The sequence below is a fragment of the Herpailurus yagouaroundi genome, unplaced genomic scaffold (assembly GCF_014898765.1).
Source record: "Herpailurus yagouaroundi ecotype Mexico unplaced genomic scaffold, PumYag 139, whole genome shotgun sequence".
Taxonomy (NCBI): Eukaryota; Metazoa; Chordata; class Mammalia; order Carnivora; family Felidae; genus Herpailurus; species Herpailurus yagouaroundi.
The window spans coordinates 5004582-5021800 of NW_024412394.1; the positions used below are offsets into that span (position 1 = coordinate 5004582).

The 17219-nt window shown below is 50.0% G+C and overlaps 1 protein-coding gene and 1 long non-coding RNA gene across 4 annotated transcripts in view; one reads left to right on the forward strand and one right to left on the reverse strand.

The window, feature by feature from the left end:
- Positions 1-17219, reverse strand: part of BTBD9 (BTB domain containing 9) — a 417923-nt gene that overhangs the window by 11778 nt on the left and 388926 nt on the right. For all 3 annotated transcript variants that reach the window (XM_040473393.1, XM_040473392.1, XM_040473394.1), the window contains one exon: positions 10210-10288. In XM_040473393.1, the coding sequence (XP_040329327.1) occupies positions 10210-10288 (79 nt within the window). The remainder of the gene's footprint in view (positions 1-10209; positions 10289-17219) is intronic.
- LOC121029394 (uncharacterized) lies at positions 5480-13930 on the forward strand. The gene is made up of 3 exons (XR_005789708.1): positions 5480-5575; positions 7098-7235; positions 11231-13930. It is a non-coding gene; the product is annotated as an uncharacterized LOC121029394 (long non-coding RNA).

A 17219-nucleotide genomic window follows, 5' to 3' on the forward strand; every position in this document is an offset into this window, starting at 1 on the left:
TTTTATTTTTGAAAAACTAAGAAACAGAAACGGGAAATGTTCTAGCTCCCAGGCAGAGCCTGGCAGGTGTGGCCTTACCAAGGCCCCCTTCCCACATCAAGGGAGAGTCTGTCTGTGGCCACTAGCCCTGGAAGGCCGGCATGCCTAGCCCCAGCTTTCCGGGAAAGTTCTTCACTTCCTCCAGGTGATGTGTGACTGCTCCGCGTCGCAGCCCCAGCTGCTTGGAGATTTCGGGCCGGCTGCTAACTGCTGGCTCGGCACTAGGACGCCATTCGAGATTATCCTCACAAGCCGGGTTAGCTCCCTTCTTCGCTGCTGGGAGGCCCCACGCCTCACCCACTCAGGTTCTTCGGGCGCCGCCTCCCAGGGCAGTGGTTTGGTGCCGAGTCGGTGCGGCTGCAGCACGGCACACACGAGGACCTTGCGGATGGCAGCGTAAGTGCAATGACACGTGCTCACTGCTGGGTCGTTTTCCCTCTTCCCAAGCAAGTCTTCCATAATAGGCATTTAAGAATAAAGATGCCTAGAACAGGTCTTCTTTTGTAATTATGCTACAAATTAAGTATCTTCCTGCTTTTTCGGTCTCACTGGGAAGGAGACCGGATTTAAGATCGAATTCACTCTCCTTATTTCAAAGACAAGTGTCCTGAGAGCCAGGGAGTGAAGTGACTTGTTGGGGGGGGGGGGGTGAGGCTGGCACCAGTGCTGGGGTCTCCTGGGCCACACTCCACGAGGCCCTCCCTCCCTTCCTTCCACCCTCTGCTCTCTCCTCCTCCGCTCGTTCCCTACTTTGCTAGCCTGCACATCAGGGTTATTTCTCAGAGCTTACTTCTAGACCCTCTCCAGCCCTTTCTTCTTAGCCCGGCTTCTGAGGTACTTGACCTGGATTGCGAGCTACATGTGTACTCCTTAAATCCACATTTTTGTGTGGATGGCACCTGTAACTCCCGCTCACTGTGCCCTACAGTGTCTTGTAACTAAATGCTTCCACAGACTTTCCCCCAGCCACCACAGCCCTGCCATTCTCCAAGGTCAGGGGGATGACAGCCTGGTGCAATCTTTAGCTCCCCCTCGTTCCTCAGATGCAAGTTGTCACAGGTGATTCCTGAGAGCTTATTTTCCTCAGAACACTGCACTGTAGCTATGGCCCTCAGTCTGATTTATGGAGGGGCCACTGTGTGTGGGGCACGGGGCTGGGTGCTAGGACACGAAGATACCATGACACTGTCTCTGCTCTCAAGAAGTGCGGTGGAGGGGCACCTGGGTGGCTCATAATTAGTATCCAACTCCGGCTCAGGTCATGATTTCACTGTTCGTGGGTTCGAGCCCCGCATCGGGCTCTCTGCTGTCAGCACAGAGCCTGCCTCAGATCCTCTGTCTCTCTCTCTCTGCTCCTCACCCCTCTCTCAAAAATAAACATTAAAAATAAAAAAGGACAATATAGTGCGGGACCCAGGCAAAGCCTCTATTAATTAAGCAAACTCCTAGGTGCCAGGCTGGCTTGCCTGTCCCCATGCCCAGGCCCTGCTGTTCCTGTGCTTCCCTGGTCTCTGGCCCACACCTGGTCCCGCCCTTGCAAATACCACCTCCATCTTACATATACCCCACAGGGCATCCAGGTGCCACCTGAAACCTGGCTTGTGCTCGTTATTTCTCTTCCTGAGTAGGTTTTCTTTGTGCACATCCCTTCCCCATCACTGCCACATGACGCCCCCAGATGGCCCGGTTCCTTCTCCCTGACAGAAGTGGGAGTTTGAGGGCTGACACTGTGTCTCTGTCTGTAGGTCTTCCGAGGGAGAGGCTCACTGGTCCACTTTCTCTGTATCTCTCTGCGTCTCTGCCGCTGGGATGTCTGCTTCAGTTCTGGTGCTGACCGACCGGAAGTTCTGGCCTTGAGAGCCAGCCTATGACTGCTGTGACGTGCACCTGCCTTTGGAAGCTTAGAGCACAGCCTCCGGAGGATGCTGCTGGGGAAATCCTGGGGGGACCAGAGAGGGAGTGATCAGACCTGGTGGGGGTTTTTGGGATATAATTATCACCAGGCCAGGAAGGAGCCTTTTTCGTTTTGTTTTGTTTCTAAAGAGCCCATTTCCCTGTTTTTGTTTTTTTCCCTTCACTAGAGCCACATGTTGCTATGGGAACGAGGATGGCACTGGGACCCACAGCCACTCACCGGCCTGACAGAAGCCTGTAAATAAATTCTGCCTCACTCCGGGCTCCGCGCTGAGTGGTCCTGGAGGGCAGCTCAAGCAGCCACTTGCTGACACTCTGTCCTGCTGGTGCCGGCGTGCGCAGGACCCTCCTGCGGCAAGCTCGTGAGCTGACGGCTATTCTGCCACGGTGAGCACGGAGCACGCGGGGCAGTCTGCAATCGCCCACCCTCCGCAACCCTCCACGACACGATCTCGTTCGTGTCTATGGGGTCCCCAGGGCCAGGATCATCTGACCCATTTCACGGATGAGGAAACCCCCTCCTCCGGACCTGGTCCCCGCATCCACGCACGCCAGCTGTGCTGCTTGGGCTGGCAGCCCGCACTGCCGTCTCCGCCGCGGGCTGCCCTCCACGGTGCCACGAGTTCAGGCGCCCCTCACGTGGCTGACTTCCACCAGGCGCGAGGCTGAAATCCCTCTAAGGAAGGGCCCTGCCGTGGTTTCTCTCCTAGGCACTGGCTGGCACGGGAAGTGTGCCCACAGAAGCCACTTGCTAAGTCTGACTGTGCCACGGCAGAGATGGGCTCACTTCTGTGGCTTTACTATTTATTATGCATTTGTGGGAGACAGAGCAGCCTGGATGTTTTGAGAGACCAATTACCCGGATTCAGGGACACCTTGGGTGGCTCAGTCAGTTAAGCGTCCGACTCTTAATCTCAGCTCAGGTCACGATCTCACAGTTTGTGAGTTTGGGCCCCGTGTCAGGCTCTGAGCTGACAGTGTGAGGCCTGCTTGGGATTCTCTCTCTCTCCCTGCCCCTCCCTCTCTGTGCATTCACGCGCTCCCTCTCTCTCTCAAAAACAGACTAAAAAAAAAAAAAAGATCAATTACCTGGATTCAAATCCTCACTCTGTCACTCACCAGCAGCATGACACAGCAAGTCACTTAACATCACTCGGCTTTAGTTTCTTCATCAAATTTTCCTTTCTGCTTGAAACATTTTGGCTGTGAAAACCACGCACCAAAGAGTACACGCAAATGCAAATGCATAGCTTGTTGAATAACTATGTAATGAAAGCCACGCAAACTTTCAAGAACCCAGGAACATTGCTGGTGTACCTTGGTCCCTCCACATGGCCGGCCCTTCCTGATCCAAGCCTCCCCACCCTGAGGAAGCCACAATTCTGGTTTTAATAATAATAATTCCTTTGCTTTTTTTTTTTTTTTTAAGTTTTACCACCTGTGTCCACATCTTCAAATGTGATAGGTTACTTTTACCTGTTCTTGAAGTTTTAAGAACATAATCCTAATTTACGTATTCTTTTGTATCTGACTTCTTTCCCTTGGCATGCTGTGATGTTCATCATGTAGATCACAGCCCCCTGGATGACGTACTAGGCTTGGCTTATCCATCTCCCTGGACAGATGACTGGGTGGTGTCCCACTTCGGTCTGGTATGGACGAACGGTGCTGCTGTGAACATTTTCATTCTTGCAGAAGAGCTTCTTTAGAAAACACACACGAGTGTGAGATGCTTAGTCTTAGGGCAGGCATGCAGATGTTCAACTTTAGTAGATCTTACCAAACCATCCTCTTCGGCAACTACAGCAGGTCATACTCTCACAGCGCTGGATGTGAGTTGCCCACTGCTCCTCATCTTTGCCAACACTTGGTACTGAGCTAATTCACTTTTAAAAAAATATTTTATTATTATTTTTTAATATGTACTTATTTTTGAGAGAGAGAGCACGAACAGGGAAGGGCCAGAGAGAGAGAGGGAGACACAGAATCTGAAGCAAGGCTCCAGGCTCTGAGCTGTCAGCACAGAACCCAACGTGGGGCTCGAACCCACGAACCATGAGATCGTGACCTGAGCCGAAGTTGGATGCTTAACTGACAGCCACCCAGGTTCCCCTGAGCTACCTCATTTTTAAAAAGCGAATGAGAGTAGAATCTACTTCCATATGACGGTTAGATAGTGTAATAAACCTAAAGGGTTTGGAATAGAGCCTGCCACACAGTAAGTGCTCAGTACACATGAGCTCCTGTTTTATAATTTATAATAAGAATAATCATTATAAAGGGCCTTGAACTAGGACATGCTGAGGTATGTGGCTTATTTACCTTTCCACTTACAAAAGTGACTGGTTGAAGAAACTCTTCATTGTGACTACAGAAAGTCTGCCTTAGACCACCACAGTCTCTTGATGGTGAGAACCTGTATTACTGAACCCTTTACGTGGCTGACTGATGCACAAGGGAGACTGAACAATTCCTTCACTCGCGCAGCTGACAGGTGCTCTATGCTGATGCGCACCAGGCCCATGCGAGGTGCCTGGGATACAGAGATAAATATGACGCAGGCTCTTTCCTCAGCTGCACACACACAGTAGGTGAAGTGGGACCCTGAGAGCAGCCTATGGACCATCAGCCCTATCCTCAGCTTCTGTTGACTTGGCAAAGGTTTGCATGTGGCTTCTTGGGAGCGGGACCCCAGTCTTTCTATATTGCAGATAGCTAGTTTTTTCTATCGTCTTTTTGAGCCCCCAGGGGCCATCTGTGCCCCTGAGCTCTCTGCCTACTGAAAAATCGCTCCAGAACGTGCTCTCAAACCCGGGTTCCCATCCAAGCCATAAGAAGAAACAGGTACCACTTCTACTTCCTTTAATACACGGACAGATTTGCAGACAGCTCTCGTCTGGACCTCGTCTGGCCTCTGAGGATGGAGGTGTGTCCCTCTGTGGCCCTGCTACGATAATTAATGAAATGGAAACGAAGGGGTCCACGCGAGGTGCTGCTTCAAAAGCAGCAGGGCTCCTCCACGGTCTCCAGAGCTGAAACTGGAGATCTGCCGTGACGTTTGTGGTGTTGTTGACAAGGCCCGGGTTGCAACCGTTTCCAGACAAGAGAGCCTCAGAAAGCTGAGCAGTACCTGCCTCCTGAACACGCAGAGTTGATTAGCAGTTGAGGAAGACGGGCAACCGCACGGGAACGACCTCACAACTTCCAGACTGGCGGCTGAGACCACCATAACGTGACTGAGGAAAACAGCCCAGGAGGACCTTTCGGGCCACTGGCCCTGGGGAGAATCAGACAAATGGAAACAACTGAAGGAGAGCAGGATGAGAGGGCGGGCGTGCTAAAAGACACGTGTCTGCCATCTAGTGCCAAGCGTGACAAGAAGACAAAGGAAACCCTGCGAGTGGGCAGAGAAGACATGCAAGAAAGGCAACCGAGGGTAAAGGGGAGAAACGCGAGCCGTGTGGGAAACACGCCAAGCACAGGGAGACTGCGGAGCAGGGGAAGACAGAGCACACGCTGGCAGGGAGGGAGAGGAAGCGTAAGAAGCGAAGATAAGTGACAAGGATGATGCCAAGTACACGAGGAGTGGGAGGTCACACGAGGCAGTGGTGGAGTCTGTAAGGTAAGCGTTAGGGAAATTTATTGACAGAAGTCGTAAACGTAGCTAAAAGATGAAATGAATTCATTGCTGCGGTGCTCACAAAGGATAGATGAGAGACAGATGCCAGCAGCAGACACACACTTCCCAGAGGAAAGGGATGAAATGCTGCAGGAAATCAGAAGCGTGCCAAAACAGGTGATCAAGAAATCTGAACCTCCACAGTGGCTGAGGCTGCTGTCACCTGAGAGCCCAATCGCAGGGAAGCGGGGAAATTAACATGCAGCGGTCGCAGGCGGACCTCGAGTGCAGGAAGGCCTGGCTGGTTGGGGTGGGACGCACACCCACGCTGGGCAGGAAATCTCAGGCTGTTTCAGCTCAGAGGCCTCTGCTTTTCCAGCAGCAGCCGGGATCCGGGGTCGGGGTAGGTGCCAGCACCACAGCCGCAAGCTGCTAGTAGCCCCAGCCACTGACACACTGTGTGGGCCACTTTCCACCTGCCGCCAAAACAGACCACCCGCGCCCCCCAGGAGTGTTCAAGTCAGAGGAACCTCTGAGCTGGGCCTTCCCTGCCATCCCGTCAGACCTTCTCCCTGGAGGGGGCAGCACCTGCAGAAAACAGTCTTCCCTGGGAGATGTGGCAGTTACCCACATTTCTCTGTTACCCACACATGCTCAAAACCAATTCCATCTACGCTTCTTGAAATTAGCACAAAGCCTGTGGCTTGGTAACATTCAGTATCTAAAGGTCCCGCTTCTGACTAAATGAAGGCCACAGGTGTCATTTGGCAAACAAGCAGTGACAGGCTGAGGAAGTTCTGCTTCTCCCTATACCACCCTCAACTGTGAGACAGAGGGGCCCAGACCCCAATATCCTGATGGCAGATTTCTGGCTTCCATGGGACTAGAGATGGGCTTACCCTGGACCCCATCTCCCTGCCATCCTGGTTTCCTGACTCTGCCCCCAGCCTCCTTTCCCTGGCTGGCTGTGCCATCACGGCTCTCCTCCCGGGCTGCCTTCCCCAGGAGTCCTGCCCCACCAACCTTAGTCACCCCTCTTCCCATACTACAGCCTTGTCTCTCACACCTCTGAACATCACCACCCCAACTTAGACACATTCCCACTGTTCTCTAAGATAGGTGATACTTTTTCCAAAACTAGTATGCTGTAGGAGAGAATGCTTTGAGAGCTGCTATATTCTTTAAAGAAAAAAATTTCTTTTGGTTAATATTTATTTTTGAGAGAGAGAGACAGAGTGCAAGGGGGTGGGGGCAGAGAATGAGACACAGAATCTGAAGCAAGGCTCCAGGCTCTGAGCTGTCAGCACAGAGCCTGACCTGGGGCTTGAACCCACGAACCATGAGATCATGACCTGAGCCGAAGCTGGACACTCATCTGACTGAGCCACCCAGGGGCCCTGAGAGAGTGCTAGATTCTTGACACTCAGGGAGATTCAGCACTTTTGCGTCTTCTTGTGTGCTCTGAGAAAGACAGTTTGTGGGTGTTGCCTTATGATCCCATTCATTATTCATGTTATGATTTCAGATGTTTCCCAGTTGGCAACACCACATTGAGGCTTTTTTCCCTGAACAATAACTGACTCAGTCAGGCAGCCTGGCAAGTTGCTGCTCAGCCAGATGCAACAGATCACCGGTTAATTAGTCAACCTGTACAGACGGGCTGGTGAGTGTACTTGGAGTTCCCTGCATAGACAGTTCTGGAAACTCATTGGGGAAGAGAAGGTCTTGCACTCCAACTTTAGGGTTCTGCAATGGGAAATTATTCCTCATTTGGTTACTGAGGTAGGTGACAGTGTTGGGGCTCAGTGCCGGGAGACCCTCCTAGATACATCCCAGTGCTCCCTGGCCTTCTCGGACCTAGAATTCCTTCTGCTGGAATACTAGACTGCAGAGTCCCATGTAGGGATTAAAGACAGAACTGGTTTGTTTTTTGGGGATGTATTATATGAGAAGTGACTGCACATGAAAAATATTCAATTTTAGCTTGATTTATTATGTGAAGATAAATTTAAATTGTTTTCCAATTTGGTAAATAAAAAACACATAACTTAATGTAAGTATAAGTGGCAAAAAAATTGGGATTTATTGGCAAAATTTAAAAAATATGCTGAGTAATGTATGGGACGGTTGAATCACTATATTGTACACTTAAAACTAATAATAACACTGTATGTTAACTTTACTGAAATTACAATTTTTTAAAAAGATTAGAAAAAAATAAAAAAAATAGGGTATTTGGTTTGGGCCCCAAATATACATTGATTCAGATTCAAATTTACTTTTGTTGCCTCATCAAAAAAAAAAAAAGTGCTTTTATGACCTGATATTTAGAGTTCTTTAATTTTGTGCCTTAACAAATATCAATTTGTTTACTTTTATAATTTTCAGGTTTGGTTAGAAACGAAGAGGTAAGAGAGAAAGTCTCAGACTACTGTTTATAAGCTCTGCTCTCTAAGAAGCACACTGTAGGCACACTGTTCTAAATGAATAAAATGCAAATGCAAATGAATAAAAAGGCAAAATGAGTATAAATTATCACAATATTTTCAGTTTGGAGAATGTGAGTTGAAGTACCAGAAACACCCTGGTATGCTCTGGAGAATTCTGATTTGACAACCACAATGCACGAACCCAGGGCCAGCTATGTAATGTGCAGGGCTCAGCACAAAATGAAAATGTAGAGCCTTCTGTTCAAAAAAGCAGGAATAAAGCTTTATGTTTTCTCCCACAGTTCCTCTCTTGACTGGACACAGGGTTTTCTTTTGCTACTTAATGTTGCAATCCCTTGGGCAAGGGGACTCCGAGGCCGGGGCAGACCGACATAGGCGCCTGGGGCCCAATCCTGTGACTCAGGTGAGAGTCACACCAGACCCTGACCTTCCCTGCAAACACGCTGGGCCTCCAGGGGGAGTGGAGTGTGGTGGGAGGCATGGGTCAGGCTAGGAGGGGGGAGGCTGGACAGGTCTAGGTACCAGGGGTCAGTGGGTGGCTGAGAACCTGTCCTGGGAAGGTGAGAGGGGGCAGAGGTGGGCCTGTGTGTAAACTGAGGCTCCCGGCCCCTGGTGAGTGCCCCACTTCCCCATGGGGCTCCCATTATGAAAACAAATTCACAGGTAAAATTGTGAAGAATTCAAGATGGTGCTGGAGAACATAGACCCCAAGCACAGAGTCCCCTTCTGGGTGTGGAGCCTCACACAACTGCCCTGGTCACATGCCCATGAAGCCAGTCTTGTGTAGAGCTGAGAAATACCATGTTGAGGTGAAAACTACAGAATGGTTACTATTTTGATGCCTTTCATTTCCTCTTGAGTTCCAGCTTTCCTGTTCCTTATGATTCCTGTCTTTTTTTAAGTTTATTTATTTTGAGAAAGAGAGAAAGAGAGAGAGAGAGAGACAGAGAGAGCATGCACACACACAAACGAGAGTGGGGGGAGGAGCAGAGAATACCAAGCAGGCTCCATGCTGAAGCATGGAGCCCGACATGGGGCTCCAACCCACTGGACTATGAGATCATGACCTGAGCCAAAACCAAGAGTTGGACGCTCAACCAACCGAGCCATTCAGGCACCCTGTGATTCCTGCCTTTAACTAGCAGTCCTTCAGAGGTTCACACTCAACACTCATGACTGTATAAAAAGCAAGGGTGTAATAAGCAGATGAAATCAACAGAGTGGCCACTAGTGCTCACTCAACACCCAAAGAACAGAAAAGGTAAGTAATGAACTTACAGTTGACTGACACTATTCACATCTTAAATGGTGTGACTGAATCCGCAGGTGCCCCTGTGAGCTCACTGGAAATCCATATTGTCGAGGGGATGACGGTCCAGGCGTGCCTGGCTCATGTCTGGTTTACACTTGCCGTCCTAGTGTGATTATGGATCATGCCCTCCCTCACACTCAAGTGTCCTCGTTTCTCTGTTCACCAAGGGCACTGTCTTCTCTTTCCTGATCCAAGGGATCCAGTGCATTTTTTCTGGGGCCATTTACATTCCCGAGAAAACAGCCTGGCGGTTTGAGGCTCAGACCCATCACCTGACTGCTGCCCTGACTGTGGGTACCCAAAATGGGGGGGAAACAACCTGCCCACTCTCCCCCCGTTAAATCCAAAAATGAAGGGACGTCTACAAACAACATGATCTGCTGGGACGATCCAGACCTGGACACCAGTGGAGGAACAGGCCCACTCACAAACATTTATGTGCAGTCTGGCCCAGGACAGAATAGACAGGCAGAGAAAACCAGCAACTGTCTTCCATGGTGGTCCCGTGGGGCCGGGGTCCCTTAAACACCATGTTCAGAGCACTGAGGGACCTCTGAAATAGCTGTCGTCTGGGAGGGCAGAAGACTTGAGGACGGGTTGTTTGACCTCTCAAGGTCTCTGTGGTTGCCGATTCCATAGGGAGGCTGGTGGGAGTAAGCAAAGCCATAGGAGTTGGCTTTCATTTCCCAGTGAAGAGACATCTAGAAATGATAATGACATCCCCACTGTGCAGGAGCAGGACTTTCCTCTGTACCGAGCTGTCTGGACAACGGGCCATTAGCGGGGAGAACAAACAGTTCCACTTAACTCGGGATGTAGCATTTACCTGGACATCATGAAACAGCACAGCGTCTTTCATGAAAGGAGACCCTCACCTCATTTGCTGTGTTGTGTGTTCCCACGATTCGGATGAAGGAGGCAGGCTGTCTTTCAAAAGTTACAGATTGCCAGGACCTGTGAGAGGAAGCACAACCATTTGCCTGGTTAGACTGTACGGTTAACCCTGTGGGCAGGCAGGGGGAGCCAGGTGCTGAGGAAGGAGGGTGCCTGTCCTCCATCCTCAGGAGGCCTGTGAGGTGGCAGGGGCGGGGGGTGGGGAAGGGGAATGGGAACAGGGCTCTCCCTCATGTGTGCCTGAGGAAGGCAGTCAGTATGTAGTGTCCCTGCCTTCTGTGAAGGCAACCTGGGACTCACATAAAGCTCCCCCATCAACACACACAAAGTACAGACCAAGTTCACGAGGGAACAATTGTGAGGCTGAAAAGTGATCAAGGTCAGTGAGAGTTCACAAAACACATTTCCTCATCTGTGAAACGGGCCTGTTGGCTGAATGGGCGTGCGCCTGAGAGGCGTGGTGGGTTCTGGGAGGAGAGTTTTGAACCAGGGCAGGAATGTGGACTGAGCAGGGCAGGGCAAGGGGAGGGGGAGGAGGGGCTCGCTCACTGCCATGAGTGCAAGTGGTGGCACCTGGGGAAGAAGAGGCAGTTTCTCCACAGGCCTCCACCTCCCCCCCCCCTTTCCTGCTTCCAAAGGCATCCCCCCAAGGGCTTATTCTCAGGACCTGCCAGTCTCTGGGCGGGCTCAAAGACAGCTGCTTTAAAGCCCAGCCAGGCAGGCTCTGAAGCAACCCCGAGAGGAGGAGCTCTGCTCTTGGTTTAAGGCTCACAGCTCATCAGAATGCACTGGAGGAGAGCTCGGCACCCACGACTGTAAACTCCAATAATATTTTCTGTAATAAATGTGAGGAGTTCACAGTTGTTGCCATCCCTCCTCCGCTCACACAGTGGAGATGCCAGCTGCTGGGAAGCTGTTTCCTGTAATTGTCTAATTACCAAGCAATGCTACCAAAGAAAATATATGTATTTGTGGTTTGTTTTTTTCCCCCTTTGGTTTCAGGTGTTCCATCTTCTCTCTCACTGTGAGCCTCCCACTGAGATTGATTCACTGCTGCCCGGACACCCAGGCCCCTTCAGGTCATTAAAAAGTCGTTACCATCCTGTGTGCAAAGTCTGTGCCTCTGAAAGCAGTTTTCTGGAAACAGCATAAGAAAAATCATTCTCTTTGCAAAAATGCTATCATTCATATGTGAAGGTGATGCCATCTGATCATCCCCAGAGACTGCACTCTTGGCCCATGTCCTCGGTGGGGGTGGGGGTGGGGGTGGGGGGTGTTTTGCTCCCACACCCACGTGGCTCCCCTGGTGAGTCTGCTGGATGGGATGCAGCCCGTGGGCTGGGGCCAGGGCTACAGAGGGAGGCCCTGTGGGGCTTCAACCCCGGGCCTGGGCTCCCACAGGCAAACCTGTCACTTCTGAGGTGAGCTGTGTGACTGACAGACTGGCATCCTTCCTCTGGCAGGTCAGAGGAAGCGAGGGGTCCACGCTGCGTGGGGCAGCAGAGGCCCATCCCTGTTCCTAAGGGACGCACACACTGAGTCTGGGCCACTGCCTGCTTCTCAGACCAGCCCTCCAGGAAAGGGAGACAGAGCCAGGACAAGTGACAGCAGCCGCTGACAACTATTATCTTCCAATCGGTTTCAGAAAAATGACTGGAGTGGAGAGGGGCTGGGTGTGGAGGAGGTGCAGACTGTGTTCTTAGATTTCTAGCTGCATGCCTATCAAAAAAATCCTTACGTGCTTCTGGACATAGAGGTAAAACTTGGCTCACGGTCTTCAACAACATGCTTGTGGCTCTGAGAGTGCTGGGGGATCCAAATGATGCCTCCTGAGGTCCCACCTGTCCTCCTCTCACAACAGGGCTGGGAGCCCAAGGCAGTGAAGGGAGGGAGATCTCACGGGAGTCGCCTTGGGCAGAGCCGGGCTCCCTGGGCAGCGGGCTCACGGCTTGGGCGCGTGTGCCCCCTGCCTGTGCCTGGGGAAGCAGGGCTGGCAGGGCAGCAGCCCAAGCGGGAGGGAGCATTTGTGGAGTAATAAGATCAGAAGGCCTCAATTTAATACCAATCCTCCATTACACCGCATTAATATCTAATCACATTAGAGTTCATTTTCACTAACACAGCCTGAGAGTTGCAAGATGATTTCATTTTCAGCAAAACTGGATACCGACCCTAAAACAAAATATCAGGAGGAAGGGATGCTGGTTAGGGTGAGATAATGAGCATCTCTCCCTACCCAAGTATCAGATCCCATTTCCCCTCAACTTCTTGCAAACAACTTTAAATGCTGCTCGATGGGGACATGATAAGGTGGCCCCGGAAGTCCTTGTCACGTTGGGGCCGTGTATGCAATCACCATGCAACTGGAGGACGGCTGCTGAGCCGCGATCTCACAGCGCCAGGAAACTACAGCCATCACTCAGTCCACACGAGGCTCCACTGCCATATTTATTGAGCTTTACTGACAGCTGTATAAAATATGCCTCCTTGCCAAGTACCCTGAGTCCCTTCCTTAGCAGGCAGCATGCCCAGGGAGGCAACGGAGTCTTAGGGGCATGGCACCCAGTTTGGCTCACGGCCATGACTGGGTGACGGAGGAAGTGTCTGCACAGGAGCAACGGGTGTCAAAGCATATGTGGTCTCTGCTTCGAGCACGTACACTAAAACAGAAAGCCCTACCCTGGACTGAAGTCCCAAGCTGTTACTCGCAGGAGGGGCTCTCGACCACAGGAACCACTCCCCGCCTTGAGCTGCAGGCTCAAGAACAGGCTCCCCCCCGGTTACAGAAGTAACCTCACCTGGAGTGCGCTCCGGAGGACCGGGGAGTGTAAATATGTATCTACACACAGATGTGTTCAGAGGGAGATCCGAAAGAATGTTTGTCAAAATGTTGATCAGGATTTTAGCTTTGGATGAAAGAATTCCCAGAGAAATTTACTATACTTTTGTACTTTTCTGCACTGTCTGAATTTGGTAGAATGTAGAGGTAAGCATTTTTGAAAAGTACCTGTCCTGCCTACTACTCAAGGTTTTAACACAGATCACGTGACATGAAGCAAGTGAACATGCCAATGCTATATTATTATGCAAGATATTTCTAGTGGGGGGAACGGGGCAGGGCAAGGGGGGTGACAGTCAAGACAGGAGGCTTTGATCCTGGCCCTTCATGAACTAGAGGTGGTACGGCACACTGGTTGACAACATGGGCTCTGGGTCAGAATCTCAGTTTTGCACTTTTACCAGCTCTGTGACCTTAGGCAAGCTGCTTAACCTCTCTGGGCTTCAGGCTCCTCATCTGTAAAATGAAGATAATAAAAATATCTAGCTTTTTTGGGTAAAGATTAAATATATTAACAAGTATAAAACATCTAGAACCATGTGCTAAGTACTAAAGCACTAAAAATGGTACTGTTATTACTACTGGAGATGGTATTGTTATTACTACTAAATTACTATTAGCCAAAAGAGTCTGGACAGGACACACTGCTTTCCTGGGCCTCATCTGGGAGTCACCAAGTTTGTTACTATGTGATTTACTGACTACTGCAGAGGTTCCCAGGGGTACCCATGGCACCCCATCAGCACCCATTTCTTGGAGGCAGTCAAGGTGGCTGGGCTTTGGAGGAATTATGCAAGCATTTCTTGAATATACTCTTGAACCTGACACCTGAGTGTTCCAGGGGATCCACGCAAGACGTAGTGCTGGCCCTTAGGGGCTTCCTGATCTCTCTGGGGAGATCAGCTATCCTTCTGTGCACTATGGAGAGAACAATGTCAACAGTGCATTGGTCCCAACTCACAAACTGGTGGTGTTCCAACGCTTCCCTTGTAATTGGTTGTTTGAAGCTTGGAAGCAATTTTTCCAGAGAAATAAAGTTAGAAATTTTGGTTGGGTTTCCAGACCTACCCATAACATTCAATTTAACCCATAATGAGGCTGAAATACTATATATATGAAGTAAAAAAAAAAAAAAAAAAGGAAGAAAATGATGTTGTTGCCATAGTGGTAATTAAACAAGCCAGAAAAACAAGAGCTCGAGAACAGTCTCTCTAAAGCTGCTGCTTGACGAAGGATTAAGTACTGTCAGGCGCATGCAATCAGGCGCCTGTGGCTGGCATACGGTAGGTGGTCTGTTTAGGAGTGAAAAAGTAGGCCAGGAGCTGTCCTCTGTCTGCAGACCACTGCATGGTCACAAAGTGCTTCACGATCATGATCTATCACATCTGGTTGCCAGCAATCTGTTAGGTACCAAGGCAGCCAACTGCAATCCCATTTCTGAGGTGAGACACTGAGGCAGAAAGAGAGGCAATCTGTCCACATTCCAGTGCCACCAGGTGTAGAGTCAACAGAAGCCAGATTTAATGGCTGTCTGTTTTCCTTCCACCCAAGGGCACAGTGAGGAACTTTCTGACCGAGAGGCTGGGGCACTGACTAATCCCTGTCGCCTGGGTCCTCGAGTTTCAGACCTCATTTATGTGCTGGTACCGTGAGGCCAAGCTGGAGATCACGCGCGTGAGCGGATCGCAGGCTGACCTCTGGGTCCCTACATGCAATGGTGGTGAACTGGTCGGAAGGGTTCAATGGAGCGACGGTGTTTGGCACACGGTGGGCGCTCAGTGGCTTCCGGCTGCTGTTCTGTCTTCATACTCACACGTATGGAAGAGCGAAGAAGAGGCTCCCTAGGTGCTTCCTCTCCACACAGATCAGCGTGGAGACATGGAGAACACACGGGGTCGTACTGACAGGCAAGCCAGGGGACTGCATCTACAATGTGCCCCCCACCCCTACAGCTGCACACGTTACTCATGGAAACAAGCATGCTTACAAAATATTCTTAAATATTCTGGAAGGAGATAGGCTGAGTTCATGACAGTGGTTGTCTCAGAGAGAGGGTGAGGAATGGGTTTGCTGACAGGAGTACAAAGGAGGCTTCATCATTAACTGGAATGTTTTATTTCTTTGATTAAAATAAAAAAGATGAAGTGAACGTGAGAAATATTAACTACAGTCAATTCTGGGGATGAGTATGTGAGTGAATGTTATAATACTTCTTATTCTTTTCTGCATTTTAAACAGTTCTTGAAATAGAGAAAAAAAGAGGGAGAAGAAAGGCAGTGAAACAGTGCCTGTGTTTATACGAGAAAGAATTTACCAGGGGTGGAGTTAACCAAAGTGCAAATATAAAACTTAGGGGGCTAGGTGGAGTTAGTCCCTCGGTGGGCATGTGGATTTGCCAGGTAGCACCGCTGGCTCCGAGGACACGTGCGTCTTTGTGGGAGCAGAGGACAGGAGAGCTGCCGGCTTGGGGAGGGGTACAGCGGCCATCTGTAGGTGCCAGGCTTGTGTGAATGGCTCTGGTGACAAGGGCCACCAGAGAAAGGAAGGCAGCGGGACTCAGCTGAGACTGGCTTTCCATCCTAAGCCTCATCCTACCTTCTCTGGGGGTCCTGTAGATCCTGTACCAAGGGAAGCTGGTCTTTTAGGTTCTGGAAAATTATGTGATTCTGATGCCTATGCTATAAAGAGAATGCCAGGGTCAGAACTTTTTTGGAGCAGACCTGGTAAACACTGGGGAGATGGCCAGGGCCACACTGGCAGTTAAACATGGCAAACTGAACACACGGGTTAATCTTTGCTCCCTCCACTAAAAGGGCAGTAAGGAAATCTAATATATGCATCATATCAAATATTAAATATATGTGTTCTAACACACACGCGTGTGCGCACGCACACACCCCAAGCAGAGAAACAGTGAAGACACATTACCCTCTCTGTGTTTTCGCTTGAGAGACAATGCACAGGAAGCAAGTAGATTCACACTACAGAACCCTAGAAAAGCTCATGTCCCTGCACTATCAGTTACCTTTGAAGGTGGGGGTTATACAGGGGACTCAACTACGAGAACTGGTTGAAAGTAGGTGAAAGGAGCAAATTGACCCCCCATATCCCTTCTCCTTCCTCCTCTACAGCAGGGATGAGCCCTCTCCCACCTTGGCAGGAGACAGAGATTTCACTCTGGAGTCCTTGAACAGAGAGGGTCTACTCCAGGGGATCGAGGCACAGTAGAGGGTGGGAACCTAGGGGTCTATGAAGAAGGATTTACATGAAGTGAATGTCTCAAATGGTGAGACTTCCAGTCCCCTACCCTCCTTGTCTTGGCTTTCAGGCCACCGTGATCCAGGCTTAATCCCCATGCAAGACACTGGAGGATCCCTCTGGAGACTCTAACCAGCCCAAGAGGAAAGACCAAGAGCCACTTATCCAGTTTCTTTCTTCCTGTCCCTCCAGTCTGCTTTCCATAGATACTTATTCAGTGCTTACTATGGAGTAGGCCCTATTTTAGACTCTGCCATCAAGAAGCCTACATTCTAGTGGGAGAAAGAGACAAATATAGGGCTAAGTAGAAAAGTAAAGCAGTGTAAGCAGATTCAGAAGTGCACACTGCTTTTAGAGAACATATTTAAGGAGGCTCGCTCTGGTACGTGACAAGTGAGCGAAGACCTACACCAGCGGAGTAAATGGCCAGGTGGATCTGGAAGAGTGTTCCGGTGAGAAGAAACAGAAGGCAGCTGCTGTGCTGGACCTGAATGAGATCAGGCAGGGATCTCCCAGTGAGACACCAAATCCCTGTCTGATAACCCAGAAGGAAGCCCGCAAACCCACCCTCATACGAAAATCTTCCAACCAGCTTTCTCATTGCCTAAGGTTTGAAGGAGAACAGCCAGTCGAGGATCACCAAAAATCCTAACATGGAAAAGAGAGACCAAAAGCACAGAGAAAAGAAAAATAATTCAGAAGATACAGTTATAATTCAGTAGACAGAATAAAACTTCAGGAATAAACCCCTATACACTGCCAGATAGATAAAAGAATTATTATACTCTTAAAAAAAATTTTTTTTTGTAATCTTGATTTATTTTTGAGAGAGAGACAGAGTGAGAGTGGGGGAGGAACAGAGAGAGAGAGAGAGAGAGAGAGAGAGAGAGAGAC